The 26,025-nt window shown below is 42.4% G+C and overlaps 1 protein-coding gene across 5 annotated transcripts in view; it reads left to right on the top strand.

Annotated features, from left to right (window-relative positions):
* Positions 1 to 3,202: 3,202 nt before the first annotated feature.
* LOC106603798 (vasodilator-stimulated phosphoprotein) overlaps positions 3,203 to 26,025 on the top strand; it is a 75,800-nt gene continuing 52,977 nt past the window's right edge. For all 5 annotated transcript variants that reach the window (XR_014392218.1, XR_014392219.1, XM_045717304.2 and 2 more), the window contains exons 1-2: positions 3,203 to 3,473; positions 20,708 to 20,879. Coding sequence is in view for 3 of the 5 variants with exons in the window: in XM_045717304.2 (XP_045573260.1) it covers positions 3,469 to 3,473; positions 20,708 to 20,879 (177 nt within the window). In the remaining 2 variants the exon portion in view is untranslated. The remainder of the gene's footprint in view (positions 3,474 to 20,707; positions 20,880 to 26,025) is intronic.

A 26,025-nucleotide genomic window follows, 5' to 3' on the forward strand; every position in this document is an offset into this window, starting at 1 on the left:
ATTCTCATCTTTTATTATTTATTGTTGCATTGTCGAGAAGGAACCTGCAAGTAGCATTTAGTTGGATGATGTATACCATGTGTATCCCGTACATACAACTATGGAACCCTAACCTGTTCACCGGACGTGCTACCTTGTCCCGGACCTGCTGTTTTCGACTCTCTCTACCGCTCCAGCTGTCTCCAACTCTGAATGCTTGGCTATGAAAAGCCAATTGACATTTACTCCTGAGGTGCTGACCTGTTACACTCTCTACAACCACTGTGATTATTATTATTATTTGACCATGCTGGTCATCTATGAACGTCCAAACGTTTTGGCCATATACTGTTATAATCTCAACCCGGCACAGCCGGAAGAGGACTGGCCACCCCTCAGAGCCTGGTTCCTCTTTAGGTTTCTTCCTAGGTTCTAGCCTTTCTAGGGAGTTTTTCCTAGCCACCGTGCTTCTACATCTGCATTGCTTGCTGTTTGGGGTTTTAGGTGGGGTTTCTGTATAGCACTTAGTGACATTGGCTGATGTTAAAAGGGCTTTATAAATACATTTGATTGATTGATTGATTGATTGATTGAATACAATTTGAACTTAATTTTCCCATTTTTACCATGTCACTTTTTAGAATGTCAATATATAGCCTAATCATTGGACAAATGTCATTTCAGTATGTATTTCCTGTTTTTGAAGTACCCATGCATAAATTACCCAATTTGTCAGTAAACAGGAAGTATTTTTTTTGTAAAGATGTCCGGGAAAGGATAGCCTCAAATTTCAAAACACTGTTGGTGCAATAGATTTGACATTTGCTGCAGAGCATAGCCATAGACATTTGTCGGCACGATAATGTTCTCGTTCGTGACTACACAGTCTCCCATCTCTTTTCCCCATATGTGACTTCATTTCAGGCTTGTAAATTGAACTTTGATCTCATTCTCATTTAGGGCCAGTAAGTGTGCAATAGTGACAACTAAAATGCAAACTTCCCAATGGGAAATGGATTTCCAAAGTATATTTTGCAAACATAAGCATCCTTCTATTTTTATATTTTCATGTTGAGTAGTAATAGGCCTATCACTAACCCTGATCCTAGAGTGTGCATGCACGTATTGTTCCACCTCTAACCTGATTCAACACCCTGACTATTTGAATCAGGTGTGTTTTAGTGCTGTGCTCTCCTAAAATTCTACAATGAAGAATACATTCTCTACCTTAACAATTGTTTTAATTCCAAAAAACATGGCAAGCCATGGGTGAAAAGGTTTCTTTAGGCCAGGGAAAGTCTACTTGAACCCAGTCTGTAATACCTACATGTTTCAACTAGACAACCATAGTCCCTGTACCCAAGAATCCCAAGGTAACTTGTCTAAATTATTATCACCCCATAGCATGCACATTTGTAGTCATGAAATGCTTTGAAAGGCTGGTCATGGCTCACATCAACACCATCATTCCAGAAACCCTGGACCCACTCCAATTCGCATAACGCCCCAACAGATCCACAGATGATGCAATCTCTATTGCTCACCACACCGCCCTTTCCCACCTGGACAAAAGGAACACCTACAGTATGTGAGAATGCTGTTCACTGACTACAGCTCAGGATTTAACACCATAGTGCCTTCCAAGCTCAGGACCCTGGGACTAAACACCTCCCTCTGCAACTGGTCCCTGGACTCTCTGACGAGCCACCCTAAGGTGGTGAAGGTAGGCAACAACACATCCGCCACGCTGACCCTCAACATGAGGGCCCCTCAGTGGTGCGTGCTTAGTCCCTTCCTGTACTCCCTGTTCACCCACGATTGTGTGGCAGAGCACAACTCCAACACCATCATTAAGTTTGCCGACAACAAGACGGTGGTTGGCCGCTTGGTATGGCAACTGCTTGGCATCCGACCGTAAGGTGCTACAGATGGTAGTGCATATGGCACAGTACATCCCTGGGGCTGAGCTCCCTGCCATCCATGACCTCTATACCAGGCGGTGTCAGAGGAAGGCCCTAAAAATGGTCAGACTCCAGCCACCGAAGTCATAGACTATTCTCTCTGCTACCGCACAGTAAGTGGTACCGGAGCACCTAGTCTGGGACCAAAAGGCTCCTGAACAGCTTCTACCCCCAAAGCCATAAGACTGCTGAACAGTTAATCAAATGTCTACCCTGATTATTTGCAGGACCCCATTTTTATTTGCATGGACTTTCTTACACTGGCTCTATGCACACTCACTGGACTCTACCCACACACTCACACATACTACACTGACACTCCAATACACACACGCTATATATGCTCACACACCTAAAACACACATGCACATTTACGCCACACACACTCTTTCACATAAGCTGCTGCTGCTACTCTCTTTATTATCTATCCTGATTGCCTAGTAACTTTTACCACTACCTACATGTACATATTACCTTGAATACCTCAACTATCTTGTACCCTTGCACATTGACTCAGTACTAGTACTCCTGTATATCATCTCCTTATTATTATTTTATTGTGTTAGACTTTTTGGCTGATTTTTCTTACTTTATAACTCTGCATTGTTGGGAAAGGAAGGCTCATAAGTAAACTCGTCACGGTAAAGTCCACCTGCTATATTCAGCGCATGTGACAAATACAATTTGATTTGATTTGAATAGGCAAATGGACAGCCGCAATGGGCTACGTGGATGGGCGTTCAGATCAACGCGAAATCTGGCGCCACGTGAAAGAAAATAGTTCCCCATTCAAATCGTAGCCCCTTTAGCACGATCCAAAACAAGCTCTGCCTCTGTTTCAGGAGTAAACTTCAGTAGTCGAATAGAAGCGGTGTGGCCTGAGGAGGGATGGTGATAGGATTTGACAAGCTTGCCCCACTACCCCATTCAGTCATCCATTGAACGTATTTCCCTTTGAATAAGGGGTGTACTCCGATTCTGTTGCAAAAGTTTCGTCTGTTGCAAAACGTTTTGCTACAGAAATTGTTGACCCCAAACTAAAAAAAAAAAAAAGTCAATGAAAACGAGAGTTTCTATTGGACAAATTCAGGTAGGCCCCTCCCCGTTTAGGTCAATTTGCTCTGTTTGCTTCCGTTTGGTTGTTAAACGGTAAACGGTTTCCGTTGCGAGACGTAGGCCTAATGAATACACCCGGTGGTGCAATCATTATTCCAAAACGTTATGCCACGGAAACATTTTACTCCAAACGGAAATACCACGAGCGTTTCTATTGGACAAATGCATGTAAATCCCTCCCCGTTTCGTTCTGCTTGGTTCCTAGTGAATACACCCCTGGAAATTGTAGTGGTGTGTGCTGCTGTCTATTTCGCCCATTCGTGCACAGCCCGATTAGGGTGGCTAGATTGATACATGTGTGTATCACATTTTTACCATCGTTATATCTTATGTCTTCTATTTTTCAACACCGGCTTCTCATCGGAAACCAAACATCTAGCTTGGGAGAGAAGATTTGCAGTCTCGCCAAACAATGAGGTAAGGGCGTGGAAAATCTGATCTGTGCACTTGCCTGTTTTGTTTCGATATTCTATAATGTTACAATTTCGCGTTTGCAACCTTGATGTTAATTGTCATGATTATTTTTTATAAAGGAACACATTATAGCCTAACAATGGTAGAATTTCGCGTGTCATTTATTTTTTTCTTCTCAAAATGACAAAATTCTCAACAAAAGAGGCTACGAACATGATTTATGGTTAGGCTATGCACATGTGGGGCATAGCATTAGCAAAATAGTGTGAATGTAGACTACCGGTGTTTTATACCCATCTGATAAAACATGACCATACTCAGGCTGCTGCAGATGTAGGCCTATTTATCACATTTAGACGACTGGTTATAGCCCGCCCCATACAGTGTAGTTTGTAGCCTATCTCAAGGGGAAAATATTTGCAATCTCACATTTTCTCCAGTAGCCTAGATTATCTCTCTTTCAGCCTAGTTATGGGCCAAACGTAAGCTTCTTATTATAGAAAATTCTGATTTAAAAACAACTCGCTGTGGCACTTTGCTAACTCAACTTGTTTAAGTTGTTGACACTGAGAAGACACTATGGCCTTGATAATAGGATGTAGGCCAGGGATCATCAACTAGCTCTTGATCATTCATGACTCTCCGTTCCATTACATTACACATAATGAGTCATTGGACGAAGGCATTTTCTTTAGAGGGGAGTTTTAAGAGCCGCGACGCTCGGTCTGAACATTAACACACACCGCTACCGAGGTATGGTTTTGGAAGCATAAGGACCGTATCTTTCATATCAGCAGTAAATCATTTTCGAAAACAAAAGGTTACCTTGATACACACCTTTTTTATAGGATCAGGGTCCCACACTGCAATATTTTCACGTTAAAGCGCTTGTTAACGGAAAACAGACGACTACCTGTGCAATTAGCTACCTGCATATCCGAACTCCTGTGTGTAAACTGTGTAAATAGAAGAGACTCCACAAACGTGTTGTCACTGAGAAATACTGTCGGCTGAAACTGTTAAAATCGGTTAAAACAGTCTACAGTAAGTGTGTATTTTGCATTTGTGAAATTATTTTGATGTTATATGAAAGTAGATGGATTTGTTTATATATCCGTACCACAATTGAGAATCGGTTCACGTTTAGATGGTGTATTTTGGCGGTTTTGGCTTCCAGAGAGCCAGTTCGCTGCTTTAATAGAACATGTAATGTCCTTGAACTAGGAAGTATCGTTAGGCACATTTAGTCCAATATTGGGTTAATCATCAACTAGATTCAGCCGCAGGTCGACTTTTTTTCTTCTTGAGTGGATGGTCAGGGGCCAGAACATAATTACAAATAACTTGTACACTGCAAGAAGCCCAAACAAATATAATATTTGACTAAAACATAATCATTTCAAACCATGCTACATTTCTATACGATCACCGTTATCTCTCTGTTCTGCGTGGAAATACTTTGGAACAGATTTCCTAAATTAAATTCACTTTGAACCAGGGAGGTCACTAGGGCCTGGCTTTCGTGGCTTTAGCCCGAAATAATTCTGAGTCAGCCCTGAATCTTTGGCGCTGCTGCTATGGTGTAAAATAATAATAATTGATTGTGCCGCTTAGTTCATTGAGCTATGGTTCCGTGAAACTCCCAAATTCATCCAACCTTTATAATCCACCACTTGTCAGAATGGTGCCATGTCTAGCAAGATCACTTAATGATTAATTAGTATTCTACATAACACACCGATTATAATAGCATGATAATGTTCGGCTACTCTTATACTAAAAACACCACGTCATTTCTTGTACTGAAATGTTGAATATGCTTTGATTGAAACAAAATACAGGTGGCTGTGTTAAACTCCATCTTCTCTAGCATTCGATTAAACCGTAGTTAGGCTGATTAGCCTACATCATTCAAGAGGATCGAAATGCATATTTCCATGTAATTGATTGGGATGAAATGGTTGGCATACATGCAGCATGGAGAATTACATACATACAACTTGAAGAATTATCATTCAAGATTGACAGTGATCATTTATAATAAGGTAGGCCTAATTTTGTGTTTTAGGATAAAAAAAATAGAACATTTTCATTGTGCCACGTGTGGACATAGACAATCGTGCAATTTGGATGATGCATTGTATGTATATTCTAAAATGATTTTATTCACTAGGCTACATGTCTGGACCAACATTCATTCAGAAATGATGACGTAATAATAATAAATAATTGTGCTCTGGTAGGCTACCTAAACAAACAGCACTTCACCACTGGTTATAATACATGTAAATAATAATAAATGTAAAGTAATTGCCATGTGTGGTCAACTGATCATTCCAGCACCGTTTTGATTGGGACAGCATCATTGCACTACATTGGGACAAGCATGGGAACTCCTCTTGATAAATCAATCAATGTCAGATTTTTGTTTCCACTTCATCTCCGTTTGGATATTTGGTTAGAATTAGGCTGGGAAATCTTAGCTAAGTTGAGGTGAGTGATCATTAGTCAAACAATTAAAAGCAATGCAGATATTCTCTACACACACATTACGCCTATAGCCTACTTAATGAGCTTCCCTGATGTTTTCCTCAACTTTCCAATGCTTTTCTGATGTATTTCAGTCACTTAGCCTACTGATGCGAATACACATTTTTACACTTTCCCCATACGCTATTCAAGTCATTTGACATCTTTGTAGGCTAGGCTACTTGCTCATAGATCATTAAAAATATTATTGTAACAGTAGGACTACCGACTAAATAACCTCCATATGGGGTTACTGACCACAATCCATTGAATTAATAATAATACGTGTTGATTATTTGGCCTTGTGGAAAATTGCTGTAGATTGTGTTTTGTCACATTATGAGCTTATAGCCCTACAGTCGGGAATCCCGCAATTGGGCAGCCCGCGTAGCAAATATCAAACATGCTGATTGTTGAGATGTGGCTGTCAGTGAACAGCAGGCAGCCGCTAAAAGGTATTTTGCAATTTTTCAAAATACAATTGCGTGAAAAAACAGTTTGGATATGTGAGTGCCACTGGAAAGTTGGTGGACTAATTTCCTCCTCATATTGTATCCACTCTTTTCATTGGCCTATGCTATTGGTTGCACTTAAGAAATGAGTCATTCATTTTATTGATCTTAGTATGTCAATGTCAGAGTAGCTTGTAATTTTGGTCATTTGTGTGGTATAAAAGATATTATTGTATTGTAAAATGATTTTCGAAAAGGCTATTTTTTTTCTTGGACCTGCAAACCCCTCAGCCCCTGGTCTTCAGGACTGATCCCCGAATGTTATGGAACTCTGGTGACGGCCCTACTCGGAGCTGATTTGCTGGTGTCTTTAGTCTTTTATAAAAATATTAACATATATTTTATTTTTTAGCTCTGAAAACTTGGGGTGCCAAATAAAATCGCCCGCAGGCCGCCTGTTGGGGAACCCTGATGTAGGCTATGATAACATAATGCAAGTGTGTAGGATTACTGCAGGATATGTGCAATTGCTTTTCTTACACTTAAAGTATTTCTTCACAACGAGAGAGACAAAATGCATTTGCATTGTTATACAGAAAGGAAATGGACGTGTCACTGTGCAGTGTGCACCTATCCAAGCCAGAGTGAGGTGAGTGTGTCTCCCCCATAAGGTTGGACCTCAGAGGTCAGGTCATCCTTTAGAGTTCGTTACTATCCCAGCAGCTGTGGTGTAATGGTGTGAGCAGAGACCCTCTCTCAGCCAGCTATAGAGGATGAATGCAGAAGCCTAATCCCTGAGGTATCAGCGGAGAAGGCCCCAAAGCTCCCCACCAGAGTGGGAATCAGGTTCCATTAACACTCATCCTTGATTACATGACATCATGTGCAGACTAATGTCATAACCCCCAGGAAATGCTGCCAGTAAATGAAAATCAACCTGATGGACATGTCAATAGATAAAGTAGTGGATGGATGATAACTCTGTCTGAGAAGCAGGTATCCTGTGATGGGGACAGTTTCCTGGATACAGATTAAGCCTAGTCCTGGATGAAAAAGCTTGCTCAATTTGAAATAGTCCATGACTAAGCTTAAACGGTGTCCAGGAAACAGTCCCAAATGTCAGATTTAGTCAACCATCTATCTACTGATGCAAAGTTCGCATCTGCTGTTTTCAAGAGAGGGGAAGAAACCTAAAAGGAAGGAAGTGCAAAGGGTGAAACAGAGGCTGAGAGTAGAACTCACGCTAACGTGTAAATGTTAAAGTTACGTTACTTACAATATAGTAAACTATCCCATATGACTCAAACGATCACTTTGTCATTTAATAAAGGCTTCATAAACTTGACTGAAGGGGATGTTTGGAGAACAGACAGATGGGAAAGGATGAGGAACGCAAGGCTGATTGTGAGAGATGTCAGCACATTTACATCACTTATAGCTGGCAGTCTTTCAGTATGTGGCTGTCAGTGAGGTGACCGTGGTTAGTCACACACATTAAACATAGCTGTCACTCATGCCTCTCCTCAGGACTGGTGGCTCTCTCTGTCACCCGCACACACACACACACCTCTGCAGTACAACAGACAAACACAGTCTCTCATGCCACTACACACTATTATGGACACAAGCACACAAAGGGTGGGGGACATTTCTGTCAGAGTTCATACCACGTTTCCAGTTATTTCTGTAGTCACTAGCCAGGGCTTGAAAGTGTGAGGCGCTTGAATTCAGTCTTTCTATTTTGAAATACATCTTGGTTCTCTATTTCTGCCTATGTGTATGAGTGTCTCGGTGCCTTCGGGTTTTACATTATTATAGTGATAGCCTTTATACTGGTAGCTAGCAAGGTGAAAAGATACTAGGCTATTACTCGCTATCCATTATAGGTATATACAGAAAGCCTGTCTTTCTTGAATTGTTAAGTAAGGTTGAAGGTGGAGCTGTGAGTGTTTTGTATAATGCTCTATAGGTTGGGATATTCTGTGTCTGTATGCATTTATTTGTTTTCAGAGCGAAGTCAGACACTCTGTGGCCGAAACACTGTCACCCAGGCCACATTCATAGTTGTCCATAGGAGTTGGCTATACAGCACGAACAGACCAGTGACCTGGCTAGAGTGAGTCGGGGTGTGAGTTGGCTCATTCAATGCTCACCCTGGTTCCTCTTTTTGGGGTGAGCCTCAGTACTCAGAAGTGGCTTCATCTCCTTGTCTCCTCTCCTTATTCTGCACCAATCTGAAAGTATTGGAGAGGCGTAAATGCAATATGATGGATTCCCTGCCAGGGTTGTGTTTAGTACGGCACGCAGCAGAAGACATTCTAAAATGTTTTGCAACAGAAAACTCAAATGAGAACTTGTTATTGGATATATCCAGGTAGTCTATCTCTGTTTCAGTCCACTTTCTTCCATTTAGTGCATAAAAAAAGACAAACCAGGTATTTCTAATCCAGCTTTCTGAAATGCAGACGAAAGGAAGGCGCTAATGAAAGGAAACCTCTTAAGACTATTAAAAACAATTTTGGAAACCTCTACAAATGTATTATATCATGAGATCTTTGACTCACACTTTTTTAGAGGAACGATGGGGGCCAGCTGGTTTCTGTTATCTCAGTGCTACAACTGACAACCATACACATCAATCATAATCTTTTATGACACCTTATATAACCCACCTTCTATATATCCCCACTTGTAATATAAATATATATTTATTTGAAAGCAATTTTGGTGCATTGTATTAACTTTGGTTTATTACAAACTATAATCTAGGGGAACCATTGTAGTTGTCAGTATCAAGGTTATTAGGTTACAATGGCTTTGTTCATTTCTATGGTCTATTGATGAGGTTTATGACTAAAGTGCATGGAGATAGAATTTCCTTAGCCTAGAGGCAGGCCTATGACTGTCCCGTGTATGACATTGAACAAAAACAACAACTCAATATTCGGAAGGTGTTCTTAATGTTTGGTTTACTCAGTGTGAATTTATATATATATGAGCTGATGCTAACCCAGTGTGTTTGAAGGCATTCCCCAGTGAACAAGGCTCTGGAGTGAAATGTCCCCAAGTAGGTACAGATCTAGGATCAGATCTGGACCTAACCTTAACCATCAGTGGGGAAAATGCAAAACTGACTCAAGATCAGCATCTAGGGCAACTTCACCCTAATATGCTCACCCAGTGTGTTTGATAGCATTCATTCCCCTAGTGAGCAGGAAGTTGCAGTGGCACCAACACTGAATTTGTGTCTACACTCCACTCATCGATTGTCTCATTCTGTAACCGCTCCATCAATTATTTTCACACCTCTACCACCATCTGGCAATGTGTGTCTGTCTCAGTCAACTAGTGTCTGACTGTGTGTGCGCACGCACGTGAATGTGTACTTCCTGTCTAAGCTTAGACACGAAGACGAAAGCGTGTGAAAGTGATGATAATATTATGACCTCTCAGTAGCATACGGCACATTTGGCCTTGGATATGTACTGAGCAGAACGCTAAATCTGTCAGTACTCGTAGATCAAGTCAACACTGTAGTTGAGTCAGGCTCTCTGATTTAGGGTCTCTGTATTTTAGGGTACATTGAGAGAACTGAAAGTAAGCCCTAAACACACTTGCCACTATTCTTAGACAGGTTCTATAACTTTAGTGGCTCTGCTATTGTATGTGGGTGTTTCAATTACCTGTGTGTCTTTGTTTGTGTGTCTCTGTGTGTCTTTGTTTGTGTGTCTCTCTCTGACTTTCTATGCAGCACTGGTGTGTGTGGTGTGTGACCTGTGTTGTCACTGCTGCAGGGCTGGACACACACACACACACACACACACACACACACACACACACACACACACACAGTGTCCACAGGCACCATGGGTTCTGTAAACAAACTCAACCCCAGATACAGAACAACTCCTAGAAACCGAGAGAGGTGGAGGGAGGGAGATATGGGTGAAGACAGGGAAAATGGGGTGAGTTGAAAGGCACACACACACGTGAGGAACAGGAATTTGCACTGCCTTCTATAGGTAGACCTGAGCATCAAATACTGTTTTTAGTCTTCAACCCTTTCATATCTGACTGTATATCACAGTTGCATACTTTTGTCACCGTGTTGTTTTTCAGATAGCCTTTTAGGTTAAAGGGTGTCTCCGAAACAGTTATGCAGTCATGTCATGATTTTTCATTAAAGAACCTGCAGAATTTAGGTTGATGTCATAACTGTTTTATCACTGTACTCAATCAAATGCTTGTCAGATAATGTAGCATAATAGATGGCAGAAAGTCTCTGCCTAATTGAGGTAGATTGAAATAAGATTAAATCCCACCACCTCGGAACATAATGTCTTGTGTGTGTACCTGTGTGCATGCTTTTTGGGTGTTTTTTTGGGGGGTGCATATCCTGGTGTGCATTTGACGTTTGCACCTTTGTGTGTGTGTGTGTGTGTGTGTGTGTGTGCCTGTGTGTTTTATATTGTGTATGCCTGTGTGTGTGTTTGCAGTGTGTGTGTGTTTGCAGTGTGTGTGTGTTTGCAGTGTGTGTGTTTGCAGTGTGTGTATGCCTGTGTGTTTGCAAGTGTGTATGCCTGTGTGTTTGCAGTGTGTATGCCAGTGTGTGTATGCCTGTGTGTTTGCAGTGTGGATACCTGTGTGTTTACATTGTGTCGATGCTAGGCAAGCCAAGGGCACTGAGCCAGACCATATTAGGCAGCAGTTTGTGAGAGCAGGAAGTGTTCAGGGTTCGGATTCCCCGGGTCAGGAAGTCAGGGATTGTTTCACATCTCACACTGCCGAGGAGGAAGTAGCTGAGACTTTCTCACACGCGTTACTGTGGTGACGCCGCGTGTGACCTTGCATGGTAGCAGAGTCTGAGACAGAGAATCCACAAAGGCACACTCTGAAAGAGATTATCCAGTACATGTGTATACTTGTTATCCAGTAGTTGTTAGTAGAGGTATTCGTGGACTATACACGAAGACCCGATCTGAGACCCGAGCGGGTCCGGATCAAGAGTTGTAAATAATGTCACGGGTCGGGTCTGATATGATTGTCACGGTTCTCGGGTATGTGTAATTTTAACTGACTGGTCCTGAAGGACCTGTACAGATATGTACGTGACTGATACAGTTGTGAGGGAGAGAGAGAGAAGTTGTATAATTTATGCTGCTGCTCTTGTTTTTCACGAGAGTGGCACGTGTAGCTTGTTGATGTTGGCCATTCATAAGTCATCAAAGCTGCAATAGGCTACAGTCATAGAGCATAAAGTTAGGAGATGCCTAATCAATGGAACATTTAATTAAAAGTTAAATGAACAAGAGCCAACAGGTAGGCTGCTTCTGAATGGAGTTGTTGTTGTTTGTAGCTGTGTAGGATGAGAAACCGCATGCTGCTTCAATTAGTCTAGCTAGCTAGCATAACTAGCTTCTCCCGATTTTGATGCAGTCAAGACCGGTACTATGTAATCATATTGGATGATAAATAACCTAGCTACTGTATGACAGCTATTAGTCTACTAAAGCGTGAGTCAGCTTGGTTGGTTGCTGTATCAACTTTCCCGCCGTCCTCCCTGCTCACCGTGTCACTCCCTCACACTCACAGTAGCCTACATACACAGCATGGCCCCTCACCTCTCTCTATCTCAAGCTTTATCAGCTCCGGTTAATCAAGTTGCCTAAAAATTCAGCTGCTTCCCTCACATAGATCCCACCTGGTGTGCATCCGACCAGGTCTATAGGGAATGGATCTAGTTGTCCTCGGGTCCGTGAGGAACGGGTCTCCTATATTTAATTGATGCATATTGGGTCCGGGTGGGAAAGCCCCAGGTACATTTTGGAACAGGTCAACATTTTTGGACTAGAGGTCAAGGCCTCTAGTTCTTAGGGCCGGGACGATACCAGTATTGCGATATTCGTTTGTATTGTGGCAAGGAAACAAAACACAGAGGATTTTACTTCTTTAGGAAAACCATTATGTTGTCATCCAGAGTCACGGATTTATTTCCCAAGCTATAGCACACCATATTTTACATACAGCAGGTTTTTAAAGGTCCAATGTATAAATATCGCGATACTGGTATTTTCCCGGGCATAGTAGTGCTCATGAGCCAAAAGTGGTCGCTGGAAATTGCCTACTCTCTCACATACGTCTGTCTGTCTGTATATATAGTGTATCTGGACACACGTTCAAATTATTTTTTTATTTAACCAGTTAGGCCAGTTGAGAACAAGTTCTCATTTACAATTGCGACCTGGCCAAGATAAAGCAAAACAGTGTGACAAAAACAACACAGAGTTACACATGGGATAAATAAACGTACAGTCAATAACACAACAGGAAAATCTATATACAGTGTGTGCAAATGTAGTAAGATTAGGGAGGTAAGGTAATAAAAAGGCCATAGTGGCAAAATAATTACAATTTAGCATTAACACTGGAGTGATAGATGTGCAGATGATGATGTGCAAGTAGCAATACTTGGGTGCAAAAGAGCAAAAATAAATAACAATATGGGGATGAGGTAGTTGGGTGGGCTATTTACAGATGGGCTGTGTACAGGTGCAGTGATCGGTAAGCTGCTCTGACATCTGATGCTTAAAGTTAGTGAGGGAGATATGAGTCTCCAGCTTCAGTGATTTTTTTTGCAATTCTTTCCAGTCATTGGCAGCAGAGATGAGTGGATTCAGTTATTTCAGCCACACCCGTTGCTGACAGGTGTATAAAATCGAGCGCACAGCCATGTAATCTTCATAGACCAACATTGGCAGTAGAATGGCCCGTACTGAAGAGCTCAGTGACTTTCAACGTGGCACCATCATAGAATGGCACCTTTCCAACAAGTTAGTTAATCAAATTTCTCCCCTGCTAGAGCTGCCCAGGTCAACTGTTAGTGCTGTTATTGTGAAGTGGAAACGTCTAGGCACAACAACGGCTCAGCCATGAAGTGGTAGGCCACACAACCTCACAGAACGGGACTGCCGAGTGCTGAAGTTCCAAACTGCTGGAGTGATGTAAAGCTCGTCGCCATTGGACTCTGGAGCAGTGGAAACGCATTCTCTAGGGTGATGAATCACGCTTCACCATCTAGCAGTCCGACAGACGAATTTGGGTTTGGCGGATGACAGGAGAACGCTACCTGCCCCAATGCATAGTGCCAACTGTAAAGTTTGGTGGAGGAGGACTAATGGTCTGGGGCTGTTTTTCATGGTTCGGGCTAGACCCCTTAGTTCCAGTGAAGGGAAATCTTAATGCTACAGCATACAATGACATTCTAGGTGATTCTTTGCTTCCAACTTTGTCAACAGTTTGAGGAAGGCGCTTTCCTGTTTCAGCATGACAATGCCCCTGTGCACAAAGCTATGTCCATACAGAAATGGTTTGTTGAGATCAGTGTGCAAGAACTTGACCGGTCTGCACAGAGCCCTGACCTCAACTGAAGGGATGGCACTGAAGAACATGGCTGACGTTTTACATTCTCCCAACCAATTGTGCTATTTTTTTACTTATTGTGTGCATAATGTTGCTGCTACTTATGACTGAAAAGAACTTCTGGATATCAGAAAAGCGATTACGCACTGTGAACTGGAAGAAACTTTTTCCTTTTAACGAGTCCGACGAGAAGGATATTCTGCTTTCACTGGAATAGGCCCAGATGCACGCCTTTTGCTTGCAGAAAAGACGCCGGAAAAGGGGACGCAGATCGGGGATCTTTCTGAGAATCCGGAGGCGAGTGAGAACTCCCAATGCCTTCCATTCTTCTTGCTAATGTGCAATCATTGGAAATTAAAATTGATAACCTACTATTAAGATTATCCTACCAACGGGACATTAAAAACTATAACATCTTATGTTTCACCGAGACGTGGCTGAACGAAGAGAGCTAGCAGGATTTTCCATGCACCAGCAGAACAGAGACGCTATCTCTGGTAAGACGAGGGGTGGGGGTCTGTGTCTTTTTGTCAATAACAGCTGGTGCGCGGTCTAATATTAAAGAAGTCTCGAGGTATTGCTCGCCTGAGGTAGAGTACCTTATGATAAGCTCCAGACCACATTATCTACCAAGAAAGTTCTCATCTGTATTATTCGTAGCTGTCTATTTACCACCTCAAAACGAAGCTGGCACTAAAACCGCTCTCAAACAACTCTATAAGGCCATAAGCAAAGAATAAAATGCTCGCTCCTAGTGGCCAGGGACTTTAATGCAGGCAAATTGAAATCCGTTTTACCACATTTTTACCAGCATGTCCACATGTGCAACCAAGGGGGGAAAAAAACCTGGACCACCTTTACTCCACACACAGAGATGCATACAAGCTCTCCCCCGCCTTCCATTTTTGACAAATCTGACCATAATTCTATCCTCCTGAATCCTACTTAAAAGCAAAAACTAAAGCAGGAAGTACCAGTGACTCGCTCAATACGGAAGTGGTCAGATGACGCGGATGCTACACTACAGGACTGTTTTGCTAGCACAGACTGTTTTGGGATTCATCCAATGGCATTGAGGAATACACCACCTCAGTCATCGGCTTCACCAATAAGTGTATCGATGACGTCGTCCCCACCGTAACTGTACGTTCATATCCCAGCCACAAGCAACATCCGCATCGAGCTAAAGGCTAGAGCTGCCGCTTTCAAGGAGCGGGAGACTAATCCGGACGCTTATAACCTCTTACATCTAGACGTTCCGCTAGCGGAACACCTGCTCCAATATCCAATGATGGCCGTGGCGCGAAATACAAACTCCTCGAAAATCCGAAAACTTCAATTTTTCAAACATATGACTATTTTACACCATTTTAAAGACAAGACTCTCACTGTCCGATTTCAAAAAGGCTTTACAGCGAAAGCAAAACATTAGATTGTCAACAGAGTACCCAGCCAGAAATAATCAGACACCCATTTTTCAAGCTAGCATATAATGTCACAAAAAACAAAACCACAGCTAAATGCAGCACTAACCTTTGATCTTCATCAGATGACACTCCTAGGACATTATGTTATACAATACATGCATGTTTTGTTCAATCAAGTTCATATTTATATCAAAAACCAGCTTTTTACATTAGCATGTGATGTTCAGAACTAGCATTCCCACCGAACACTTCCGGTGAATTTACTAAATTACTCACGATAAACATTCACAAAAAACATAATTATTTTAAGAATTATAGATACAGAACTCCTTTATGCAATCGCTGTGTCAGATTTTAAAATAGCTTTTCGGTGAAAGCACATTTTGCAATATTCTGAGTAGATAGCCCGGCCATCATGGCTAGCTATTTTGACACCCACCAAGTTTGGTACTCACCAAACACAGATTTACTATAAGAAAAATTGGATTTCCTTTGCTGTTCTTCGTCAGAATGCACTCCCAGAACTTCTACTTCAATAACAAATGTTGGTTTGGTTCCAAATAATCCATAGTTGTATCCAAATAGCGGCGTTTTGTTGTGCGTTCAAGACACTATCCGAAGGGTAACGCCCGGCGCGTTTCGTGACAAAAAAATTCAAAATATTCCATTACTGTACTTCGAAGCATGTCAAACGCTGTTTAAAATCAATTTTTATGCGATTTTTCTCGTAAAAAAGCGATAATATTCCGACCGGGAGTCTTTGTTTTCGTTCAAAGACTGAAAATGTAAACATGGAGTAGTCTCGTGCACGCGCGCACCAGTCTCATTGTTCTCAGATCGACCACTGACCAAATGCGCTACTGTTTTTCAGCCATGGCCTGCAAAGTCATCATTCAACGTTCTGGCGCCTTCTGAGAGCCTATGGGAGCGTTATAAAATGTCACGTTACAGCAGAGATCCCCTGTTTTGGATAGAGAGGATCAAGAAGGCCAAGAAATGGTCAGAGAGGGCGCTTCCTGTTTGGAATCTTCTCAGGTTTTGGCCTGCCAAATGAGTTTTGTTATACAGACACCATTCAAACAGTTTTAGAAACTTTGGAGTGTTTTCTATCCAAAGCTAATAATTATATGCATATTCTAGTTTCTGGGCAGGAGTAATAATCAGATTAAATCAGGTACGTTTTTTATCCGGCTGTGAAAATACTGCCCCCTATCCATAACAAGATACGAAATCCTGCTATGCCCTCAGACGAACCATCAAACAAACAAAACGTCAATACAGGATTAAGATTGAATCCTACTACACCGGCTCTGACGCTCGTCCGATGTGGCAGGGCGCAAACTATTACAGACTACAATGGGAAACCCAGACACGAGCTGCCCAGTGACGCGAGCCTATCAGACGCGCTAAATGCTTTTTTTATGCTCGCTTCAAGGCAGGCAACACTGAAGCATGCACGAGAGCATCATCTGTTCTGGATGACTGTGTGATATCGCTCTCGGTAGCCGATGTGAACAAAATCTTTTAAACAGGTCAACATTCACAAAGCCGCTAGGCCAGACGGATTACCAGGACGTGTACTCAAAGCATACGCGGACCAACTGTCAAGTGTCTTCACTGACATTTTCAACCTCTCCCTGACCGAGTCTATAATACTTACGTTTCAAGCAGACCACCATAGTCCCTGTCCCCAAGGAAGCGAAGGTAACCTGCCTAAATGATTATCACCCCGTGGCACTCACGTCAGTAGCCATGAAGTGCTTTGAAAGGCTGGTCATGGCTCACATCAACAGTATCCTCCCGGACATGCTAGACCCACGCATACTGCCCCAACAGATCCACAAATGACACAATCTCAATCGCACTCCACACTGCCCTTTCTCACCTGGACAAAAGGAACACCTATGTGAGAATACTGTTCATTGACTACAGCTCAGCATTCAACACCATAGTGCCCACGAAGCTCATCACTAAGCTAAGGACCCTGGGACTAAACACCTCCCTCTGCAACTGGATTCTGGACTTCCTGACGGGCCGCCCCCAGGTGGTAAGAGTAGGCAACAACACGTCTGCCACGCTGATCCTTAACACTGGGGCCCCTCAGGGATGTGTATTTAGTTCCCTCCTGTATTCCCTGTTCACCCACGACTGCGTGGCCAAACACGACTCCAACACCATAATTTAAGTTTGCTGACGACACAACAGTGGTAGGCCTGATCACCGACAACGATGAGACGGCCTATAGGGAGGGGTTCAATGTGAGCAAAACAAAGGAGCTGGTCGTGGACTACAGGAAAAGGCGGGCCGAACAGGCCCCCATTAACATCAACGAGGCTGTAGTGGAGCGTGTCAAGAGTTTCAAGTTCCTTGGTGTCCACATCACCAACGAACTATCATGGTCCAAACATTCCAAGACAGTCATGAAGAGGGCACGACAAAACCTTTTCCCCCTCAGGAGACTGAAAAGATTTAGCATGGGTCCCCAGATCCTCAAAAAGATATACAGCTACACCATCGAGAGCATCCTGACCGGTTGCATCACCGCCTGGTATGGCAACTGCTCGGCATCTGACCGTAAGGCACTACAGAGGGTAGCGCGAACGGCCAAGCTTCCTGCCATACAGGACCCATATAATAGGTGGTGTCAGAGGAAAGCCCATAAAATTGTAAGAGACTCCAGTCACCCAAGTTATAGACTGTTTTCTCTGCTACCGCACGGCAAGCGGTACCAGAGTGCCAAGTCTAGGACCAAAAGGCTCCTCAACAGCTTCTACCCCCAAGCCATAAGACTGCTGAACACATCATAAAAATCGCCACTGCTACTTGCTGTTTGTTTGTTACCTATGCATAGTCACTTCGCCCTCACCTACATGTACAGATTACCTCAACTAGCCTGTACCCCCGCACACTGACTCGGTACCGGTGCCCCCTGTATGTAGCCTCGTTATTCTTATTGTGTTACTTTTTATTTTAGCCTACTTGGTAAATATCTTCTTGAATTGCACTGTTGGTTAAGGGCTTGTAAGTAAGCATTTCACGGTAAAGTCTACACTTGTTGTATTCGGTGCATGTGGCAAATAAAGTTTGATTTGAACTCCATCAAACACCTTTGGGATTAATTGGAACGCCGACTGCGAGCCAGGCCTAATCGCCCAACATCCGTACCTGCTTATGGCTGAATAAAAGCAATGTTGCAACATCTAGTGGAAAGCCTTCCCAGAAGAGTGGAGACTGTTACAGCGGCAAAGTGGGGGACCAACTCTATATTAATGCCCATGATTTTGGAATGTGATGTCCAACGAGCTGTTGTCCAGATACTTTTGATCATCGAGTGTATGTGCAGATACAGTGCATTCGGAAAGTATTCAGACCCCTTGACTTTTTCCATATTTTGTTATTTTACAGCCTTATTCTAAAATTGGTGAAATGATTTATTTTCCTCATCAATCTACCCCATAATGGCAAAGCAAAAACAGGTTTTTTGAATTTTTAGCAAATGTATTAAAAATAAAAAACATATTTTATTTAGATAAGTGTTCAGACCCTTTGCTATGAGACTCGAATTTGAGCATCCGGTTTCCATTGATTATCCTTGAAATGTTTCTACAACTTCATTGGAGTCCACCTGTGGTAAATTAAATTGATTGGACATGATTTGGAAAGGCACACACCTGTCTATATAAGGTCCCACAGTTGACTGTGCAAAAACCAAGCCATGAGGTCGAAGGAATTGTCCGTAGAGCTCCGAGACAGGATTGTGTGGAGACACAGATTTGGGGAAGGGTAACAAAAAATGTCTGCAGCATTGAAGGTCCCCAAGAACACAGTGGCCTCCATCATTCTTAAATGGAATAAGTTTGGAACCACCAAGACTCTTCCTAGAGCTGGCCGCCCGGCCAAACAGAGCAATCGGGGGAGAAGGGCCTTGGTCATGGAAGTGACCAAGAACCTGATTGTCACTCTGACAGAGCTGGGAAAATCTTCCAGATGGGCAACCATCTCTGCAGCACTCCACCAATCAGGCCTTTATGGTAGAGTGGCCAGACAGAAGCCACTCCTCAGTAAAAGGCACTTGACAGCCCATTTGGAGTTTGCCAAAAGGCACCTAAAGGACTCCGACAATGAGAAACTACATTATCTGGTCTGATAAAACCATGATTGAACTCTTTGGCCTAAATACCAAGCGTCATGTCTGGAGGAAACCTGGCACCATCCCTACGGTGAAGCATGGTGGTGGAAGCATCATGCTGTTGGGATGTTTTTCAATGGCAGGGACTGGGAGACTAGTCAGGATCGTGGGAAAGATGAACGGAGCAAAATACAGAGTCTTGATGAAAACCTGCTCCAGAGCGCTCAGGACTTCAGACTGGGGCGAAGGTTCATCTTCCAACAGGACAACGACCCTAAGGACACAGCCAAGACCACGCAGGCGTGGTTTCGGGACAAGTCTCTATTTCCTTGAGTGTCCCAGCAAGAGCCCGGGCTTGAACCCGATTGAACATCTCTGGAGAGACCTGAAAATAGCTGTGCAGAATGGGAGTAACTCCCCAAATACAGGTGTGCCAAGCTAGGAGCATCATACCCAAGAAGACTCGAGGCTGTATTCACTGCCAAAGGTGCTTCAACAAAGTACTGAGTAAAGGGTCTGAATACGTATGCATGTGTAATATTAAAGTTTTTTTTTTTTTTAATTAAATAAATTTGCCTGTTTTTACTTTGTCATTATGGGGTATTGTGTGTAGATTGATAAGGAGAGAAAAAACTATTTAATCCATTTTAGAATAAGGCTGTAACGTAACAAAATGTGGAAAAAGTCAAGGGTCCTGTATACTTTCTGAATGCGATGTATGTGCACCATGTCATTGTTCTCTTCTCTCGCTGTGTTGCGTGTGCATCTTTCTAGCGGTCACTCAAATTGATAGGGGCCTGGCCCACGTGGGGGAAAATGTAGAGAAAATGTCGCAGCATAGCTTCCAGAAAAACAGTTCTAAAAAGGCGTGCTAAAAAGTTGCTCCTTACCGTATCTGTTTACTGTAAAACATTGCTTCGTAATCTCCTTTAGGCGAGCTGAAGTTCCTCATCTTGCTCTTACTGCCATAAAGCAAGATCGACAACAAAGCAATGTCCACAACAGTGCATTGACTGCACTCAGTACCCAGAAATGGGCTATCTCATTATTTCCTCATTTTAGATGACTGAATTAACTCCTTCCCTCTCTCTCTCCTCCATCTCTTTCTTCCCCTCCACACACTCCCTGTTTCTATCTCTCTTCATCTCTCCTCTTCCTTCATCTTTCTCTCTGCCACCCTTTCCCTGTTTATCTCTCTCTCTGTCCCTCTCCTCTACCCTTGTATTCCTTTCCCTCTCTCCTCCATCTTTCTCTCTGTCCCTCCCCCCTTTTCTCTCTCAGTGAGTCCAGTATCTGCCAGGCGCGGGCCACGGTCATGCTGTACGATGATGCTAACAAGCGCTGGGTGCCAGCAGGCACAGGGGGCCAGGCCTTCAGCAGGGTCCAGATCTATCACAACCCCGTGGCCAACACATTCCGAGTGGTGGGACGCAAGATTCAGGCTGACCAGCAGGTAAGTAGTGGACACATATACACCATGAACAGAGAAATATCTAGGAGGCACTGTCAGATATCCCATTGAGCAAAATAGCTGTTTGTTTTACTTTTTTTTAAGCTTTCACGTCTTTCATCAAGTATTTCTGTCCGACTTCTCACTAATCAAACTACTGGGCACAGATGTCAATTCAACGTCAATTCAATGTCTATTACACGTTAGTTCAACATCATTTAAGTGAAAGTATGTGGAAACAACGTTGATTCAACCAGTGTATGCCCAGTGGGTATCTATAATGGCTACAACAGCTGTTGTGGGGTTGGGAGGAACCACTATGGTGGCTCATCAAGATCAAATGCATTTTACAGGATATACTGTATATACACAGTGCCTTTAGAAAGTATTCACACCCCTTGACCGCTTGACTTTTTCCACATTTTGTTGTGTTACAGCCTGAATTTATAATGGATTATATTGAGATTGTTTTGTCACTGCCCTATGCATAATACCCCATAATGTCAAAGTGGAATTATGTTTTTAATTTTTTTTACAAATTCATTAAATATTCAAATCTGATGTCTTGAATCAATAAGTATTCAACCCCTTTGTTATGGCAAGTCGAAATAAGTTCAGGAGTAAAAAATGTCTTAACAAATCACATAAGTTACATGGACTCTGTCTGCAATAATTTGTTTTTAATATAATTTGGAAATGACTACCTCATCTCTGTACCACACACACAATCATCTGTAAGGTCCCTCAGTCAAGCATTAATTCAACCACAAAGATCAGGGAGGTCTTACAATGCCTAACAAATAAGGGCACTGAATATCCCTTTGAGCATTATGGAGTTATTAATTGCACTTTGGGTGGTGTATCAATACACACAGTCACTACAAAGATACAGGCGTCCTTCCTAACTCACTTGCCAGAGAGGAAGGAAACAGCTCAGGGATTTCACCATGAGGCCAATGGTGACTTTAAAACAGTTACAGAGTTTAATGGCTGTGATAGGAGGAAACTGAAGGTGGACCAACAACATTGTAGTTACGCCACAATACTAACCTAAATGATAGAGTGAAAAGAAGGAAGCCTGTACAGAATAAAAATATTCCAAAACATGCATCCTGTTTGCAACTAGGCACTAAAGTAATACTGCAAAATAATGTGGCAAAGCAAATCACTTTTTTTCCTGAATGCGAAGTGTTGTATTGAATTTGCCCCAAATATAACACTTTGAGTACCACTCTCCATATTTTCAAGCATAGTCTTGGCTGCATCATGTTATGGGTATGCTTGTAATCGTTAAGGACTGGGGAGTTTTTCAGGTTAAAAAAGTAATGGAATAGAGCTAAGCACAGGCAAAATCCTAGTCGGCAAGCCTGGTTCGTCTGCTTTCCACCAGAGACTGGGAGATGAATTCACCATTCAGCAGGACAATAACCTAAAACACAAGGCCAAGTCTACACTGTAGTTGCTTACCAAGAAGACAGTGAATGTTCCTGAGTGACCTGGTTACAGTTTTGACTTAAATCTGCTTGAAAATCTATGGCAATATCTGAAAATAGTTGTCTAGCCATTTTCAACAACAAATCTGACAGAGCTTGAATAATTTGGAAAAGAATAATGGCCAAATGTTACACAATCCAGGTGTGGAAATCTCTTACAGACTTACCCAGAAAGACTCACAGCTGTAATCGCTGCCAAAGTTCATAATAACATGTATTGACTCAGGATGTTGAATACTTATCTAATCAAGATATATTCATGTTTTTTTAAGAATCTTTTACAAATGTTTGAATTTTTCTTGCACTTTAACATTAGAGTATTTTGTGTAGATCATTGACAAAGAATGACAATTAAATCAATTTTAATCCCACTTTGTAACACAACAAAATGTAGAAAAAGTCAAGGGGTCAGAATACTTTCTGAAAGCACTGTGTGTGTGTATATATACACATTTACAATACTGGTCCAAAGTTTGGAAACCTACTCATTCAAGGGTTTTTCTTTATTTTTTACTATTTTCTATATTGTAGAATAATAGTGAAGACAAAAACTATGAAATAACACACATGGAATCATGTAGTAACCAAAAAAGTGTTAAACAAATACTTTAGATTCTTCAAAATAGCCACACTTTGCCTTGATGACAGCTTTGCACACTCTTGGCATTGTCTCAACCAGCTTCACCTAGAATGCTTTTCCAACAATCTTGAAGGCATTCCAACATATGCTGAGCACTTGTTGGCTGCTTTTCCTTCACTCTGCGGCACACAATTGCCCCAGCGTTGTCCGGGTTTGACCGGTGTAAGTCATCATTGTAAATAATAATTTGTTCTTAACTGACTTGCCTAGTTAAATAAAGGTTAAATAAATAAAAAACTCCAGGCTGTATCACAACCATCTGTGATTGGGAGTCCCATAGGGCGGTACACAATTGGCCCAGCATCGTCCGGGTTTGGCCGGTGTAGGCCGTCATTGTACATACATTTTTTCTTTTTTTCAATTGAGATCATCCCAAACCATCTCAATTGGGTTGAGGTTAGGTGACTGTGGAGGCCAGGTGATCTAATGCAGCACTCCATCGCTCTCCTTCTTGGTCAAATAGCCCTTACACAGCCTGGAGGTGTGATTTGGGTCATTGTCCTGTTGAAAAACTAATGATAGTCCCACTAAGCGCAAACCAGATGGGATGGCGTATCGCTGCAGAATGCTGTGGTAGCCATTTTGGTTAAGTGTGCCTTGAATTCTAAATCAATCACAGACAGTGTCACCAGCAAAGCACCCCCACACCATAACACCTCCTCCATGCTTCACGGTGGGAACCACACATGCAGAGATCATCCGTTCACCTTCTCTGCATCACAAAGACAAGGCGGTTGGACAGATTTCCACCGGTCTAATGTCCATTGCTTGTGTTTCTTGACCCAAGGAAGTCTTTTCTTCTTATTGGTGTCCTTTAGTAGTGGTTTCTTTAAAGCAATCCGACCATGAAGGCCTGATTCACGCAGTCTCCTCTGAACAGTTGATGTTGAGATGCGTCTGTTACTTGAACTCTGAAGCATTTATTTGGGTTGCAATTACTGACGCTGGTAACTCTAATGAAGTCCTCCTCTGCAACAGAGGTAACTCTGGGTCTTTCCTGTGGCAGTCCTCGTGAGAGCCAGTTTCATCATAGCGTTTGATGGTTTTTGCAACTGCACTTGAATTGACTGACCTTTATGTCTTAAAAAAGTAATGATGGACTGTCGTTTCTCTTTGCTTATTTGAGCTGTTTTTGCCATAATATGGACTTGGTCTTTTACCAAATATGGCTATCTTCTGTATACCACACACATCTTGTCACAACACTACTGATTGGCTCATTTAAGAAGGAAAGAAATTCCACAAATTAACTTTTAACAAAGCACACCTGTTAATTGAAATGCATTCCAGGTCATGAAGCTGGTTGAGAGAATGCCAAGAGTGTGCAAAGCTTTCATCAAGGCAAAGTGTGGCTGCTTTGAAGAATCTCAAATATAAAATATTTTGATTTGCTGACTACATGATTCCATATGTGTTATTTCATAGTTTTGATGTCTTCTCTATTATTCTACAATGTAGAAAAGAGTGAAAATAAAGAAACACCCTTGAATGAGTAGGTGTGTCCAAACTTTTGACTGGTACTGTACATACATATGAACACATACACGAGACAACAATGCGGTGCTTTGAGGGTAACATTTTTCCTACTGGTCTGGAACCTTTGGACAGTCTAACTGACTGACTTGAACATTATTAGACAGACTGATCTGTAAATCTTGTGTGTTGCTGTAACACCATATGGGAACCAGTCCCCTTGGCACTTCCTTGCCCTGTCACACTCAGAGATTTGTAGTTAGGCTTTGTCATTTGTCTGTCTGCTGCAGACTGTGAACATGCAGCCATTAGCCTCTCTGCTCCTTGAGGTTAGTGTCATTAGTATAGTTTGGGTTGTATGTGTCAGCTGTCTTCCTCTTTCTCTCTGGCTTCCCTATCTCACTTCTGTTTACTGTGTGTCACTACCGCTGCTCTCGTGCTAACACCTTCCTCTCACACTAGGGTAGTGGAGGACCCACACTAAGATGAGAGAGACCTAGTGTAGCCTAGCCTAACTAGGACCAACTTTTAGTTTAGCTTATCCTAGCCTAGCATCTTAGCACAGTTTACAAAAGCTCTATTGCTTTGGAAAGGGCAATGGAAGTGTCCACACTACTAGTAGCACAAGTGACTAGAGAGACTAAGCCTAGCATATTAGCATAGTTTAACATATAAGCACAGTTTCAGTAAAAGCTCTGTTTTTCAAATGCACCTCCGCTTCACTGATTCCACAGATGGGGCCAGGCAGGTCACCCGTGATACAAGTCAGTATTCAACGTCCATCCATGTCTGAGGACGTTGGGAGATGATGTGGAAACTGGACACTAGGGGAAACAGTGAGCGCTGTTACCTTCAAGTAGTGTTGTGGATGTGTATAAGCATCTGCCTCTGGTTCAAAAGGTTGCATGTTCAAATCCAGTGATAAAGTTATTTTTTAAATGCACTGCTCAAAAAAATAAAGGCAACACTAAAATAACACATCCTAGATCTGAATGAATGAAATAATCTTATTAAATACTTTTTTCTTTACATAGTTGAATGTGCTGACAACAAAATCACACAAAAATAATCAATGGAAATCCAATTTATCAACCCATGGAGGTCTGGATTTGGAGTCACACTCAAAATTAAAGTGGAAAACCACACTACAGGCGGATCCAACTTTGATGTAATGTCCTTAAAACAAGTCAAAATGAGGCTCAGTAGTGTGTGTGGCCTCCAAGTGCCTGTATGACCTCCCTACAACGCCTGGGCATGCTCCTGATGAGGTGGCGGATGGTCTCCTGAGGGATCTCCTCCCAGACCTGGACTAAAGCATCCGCCAACTCCTGGACAGTCTGTGGGTGGATGGAGCGAGACATGATGTCCCAGATGTGCTCAATTGGATTCAGGTCTGGGGAACGTTCGGGCCAGTCCATAGCATCAATGCCTTCCTCTTGCAGGAACTGCTGACACACTCCAGCCACATGAGGTCTAGCATTGTCTTGCATTAGAAGGAACCCAGGGCCAACCGCACCAGCATATGGTCTCAAGGGGTCTGAGG

The sequence above is a fragment of the Salmo salar genome, chromosome 04 (genome assembly GCF_965601325.2).
Source record: "Salmo salar chromosome 04, fSalSal1, whole genome shotgun sequence".
Classification (NCBI taxonomy): Eukaryota; Metazoa; Chordata; class Actinopteri; order Salmoniformes; family Salmonidae; genus Salmo; species Salmo salar.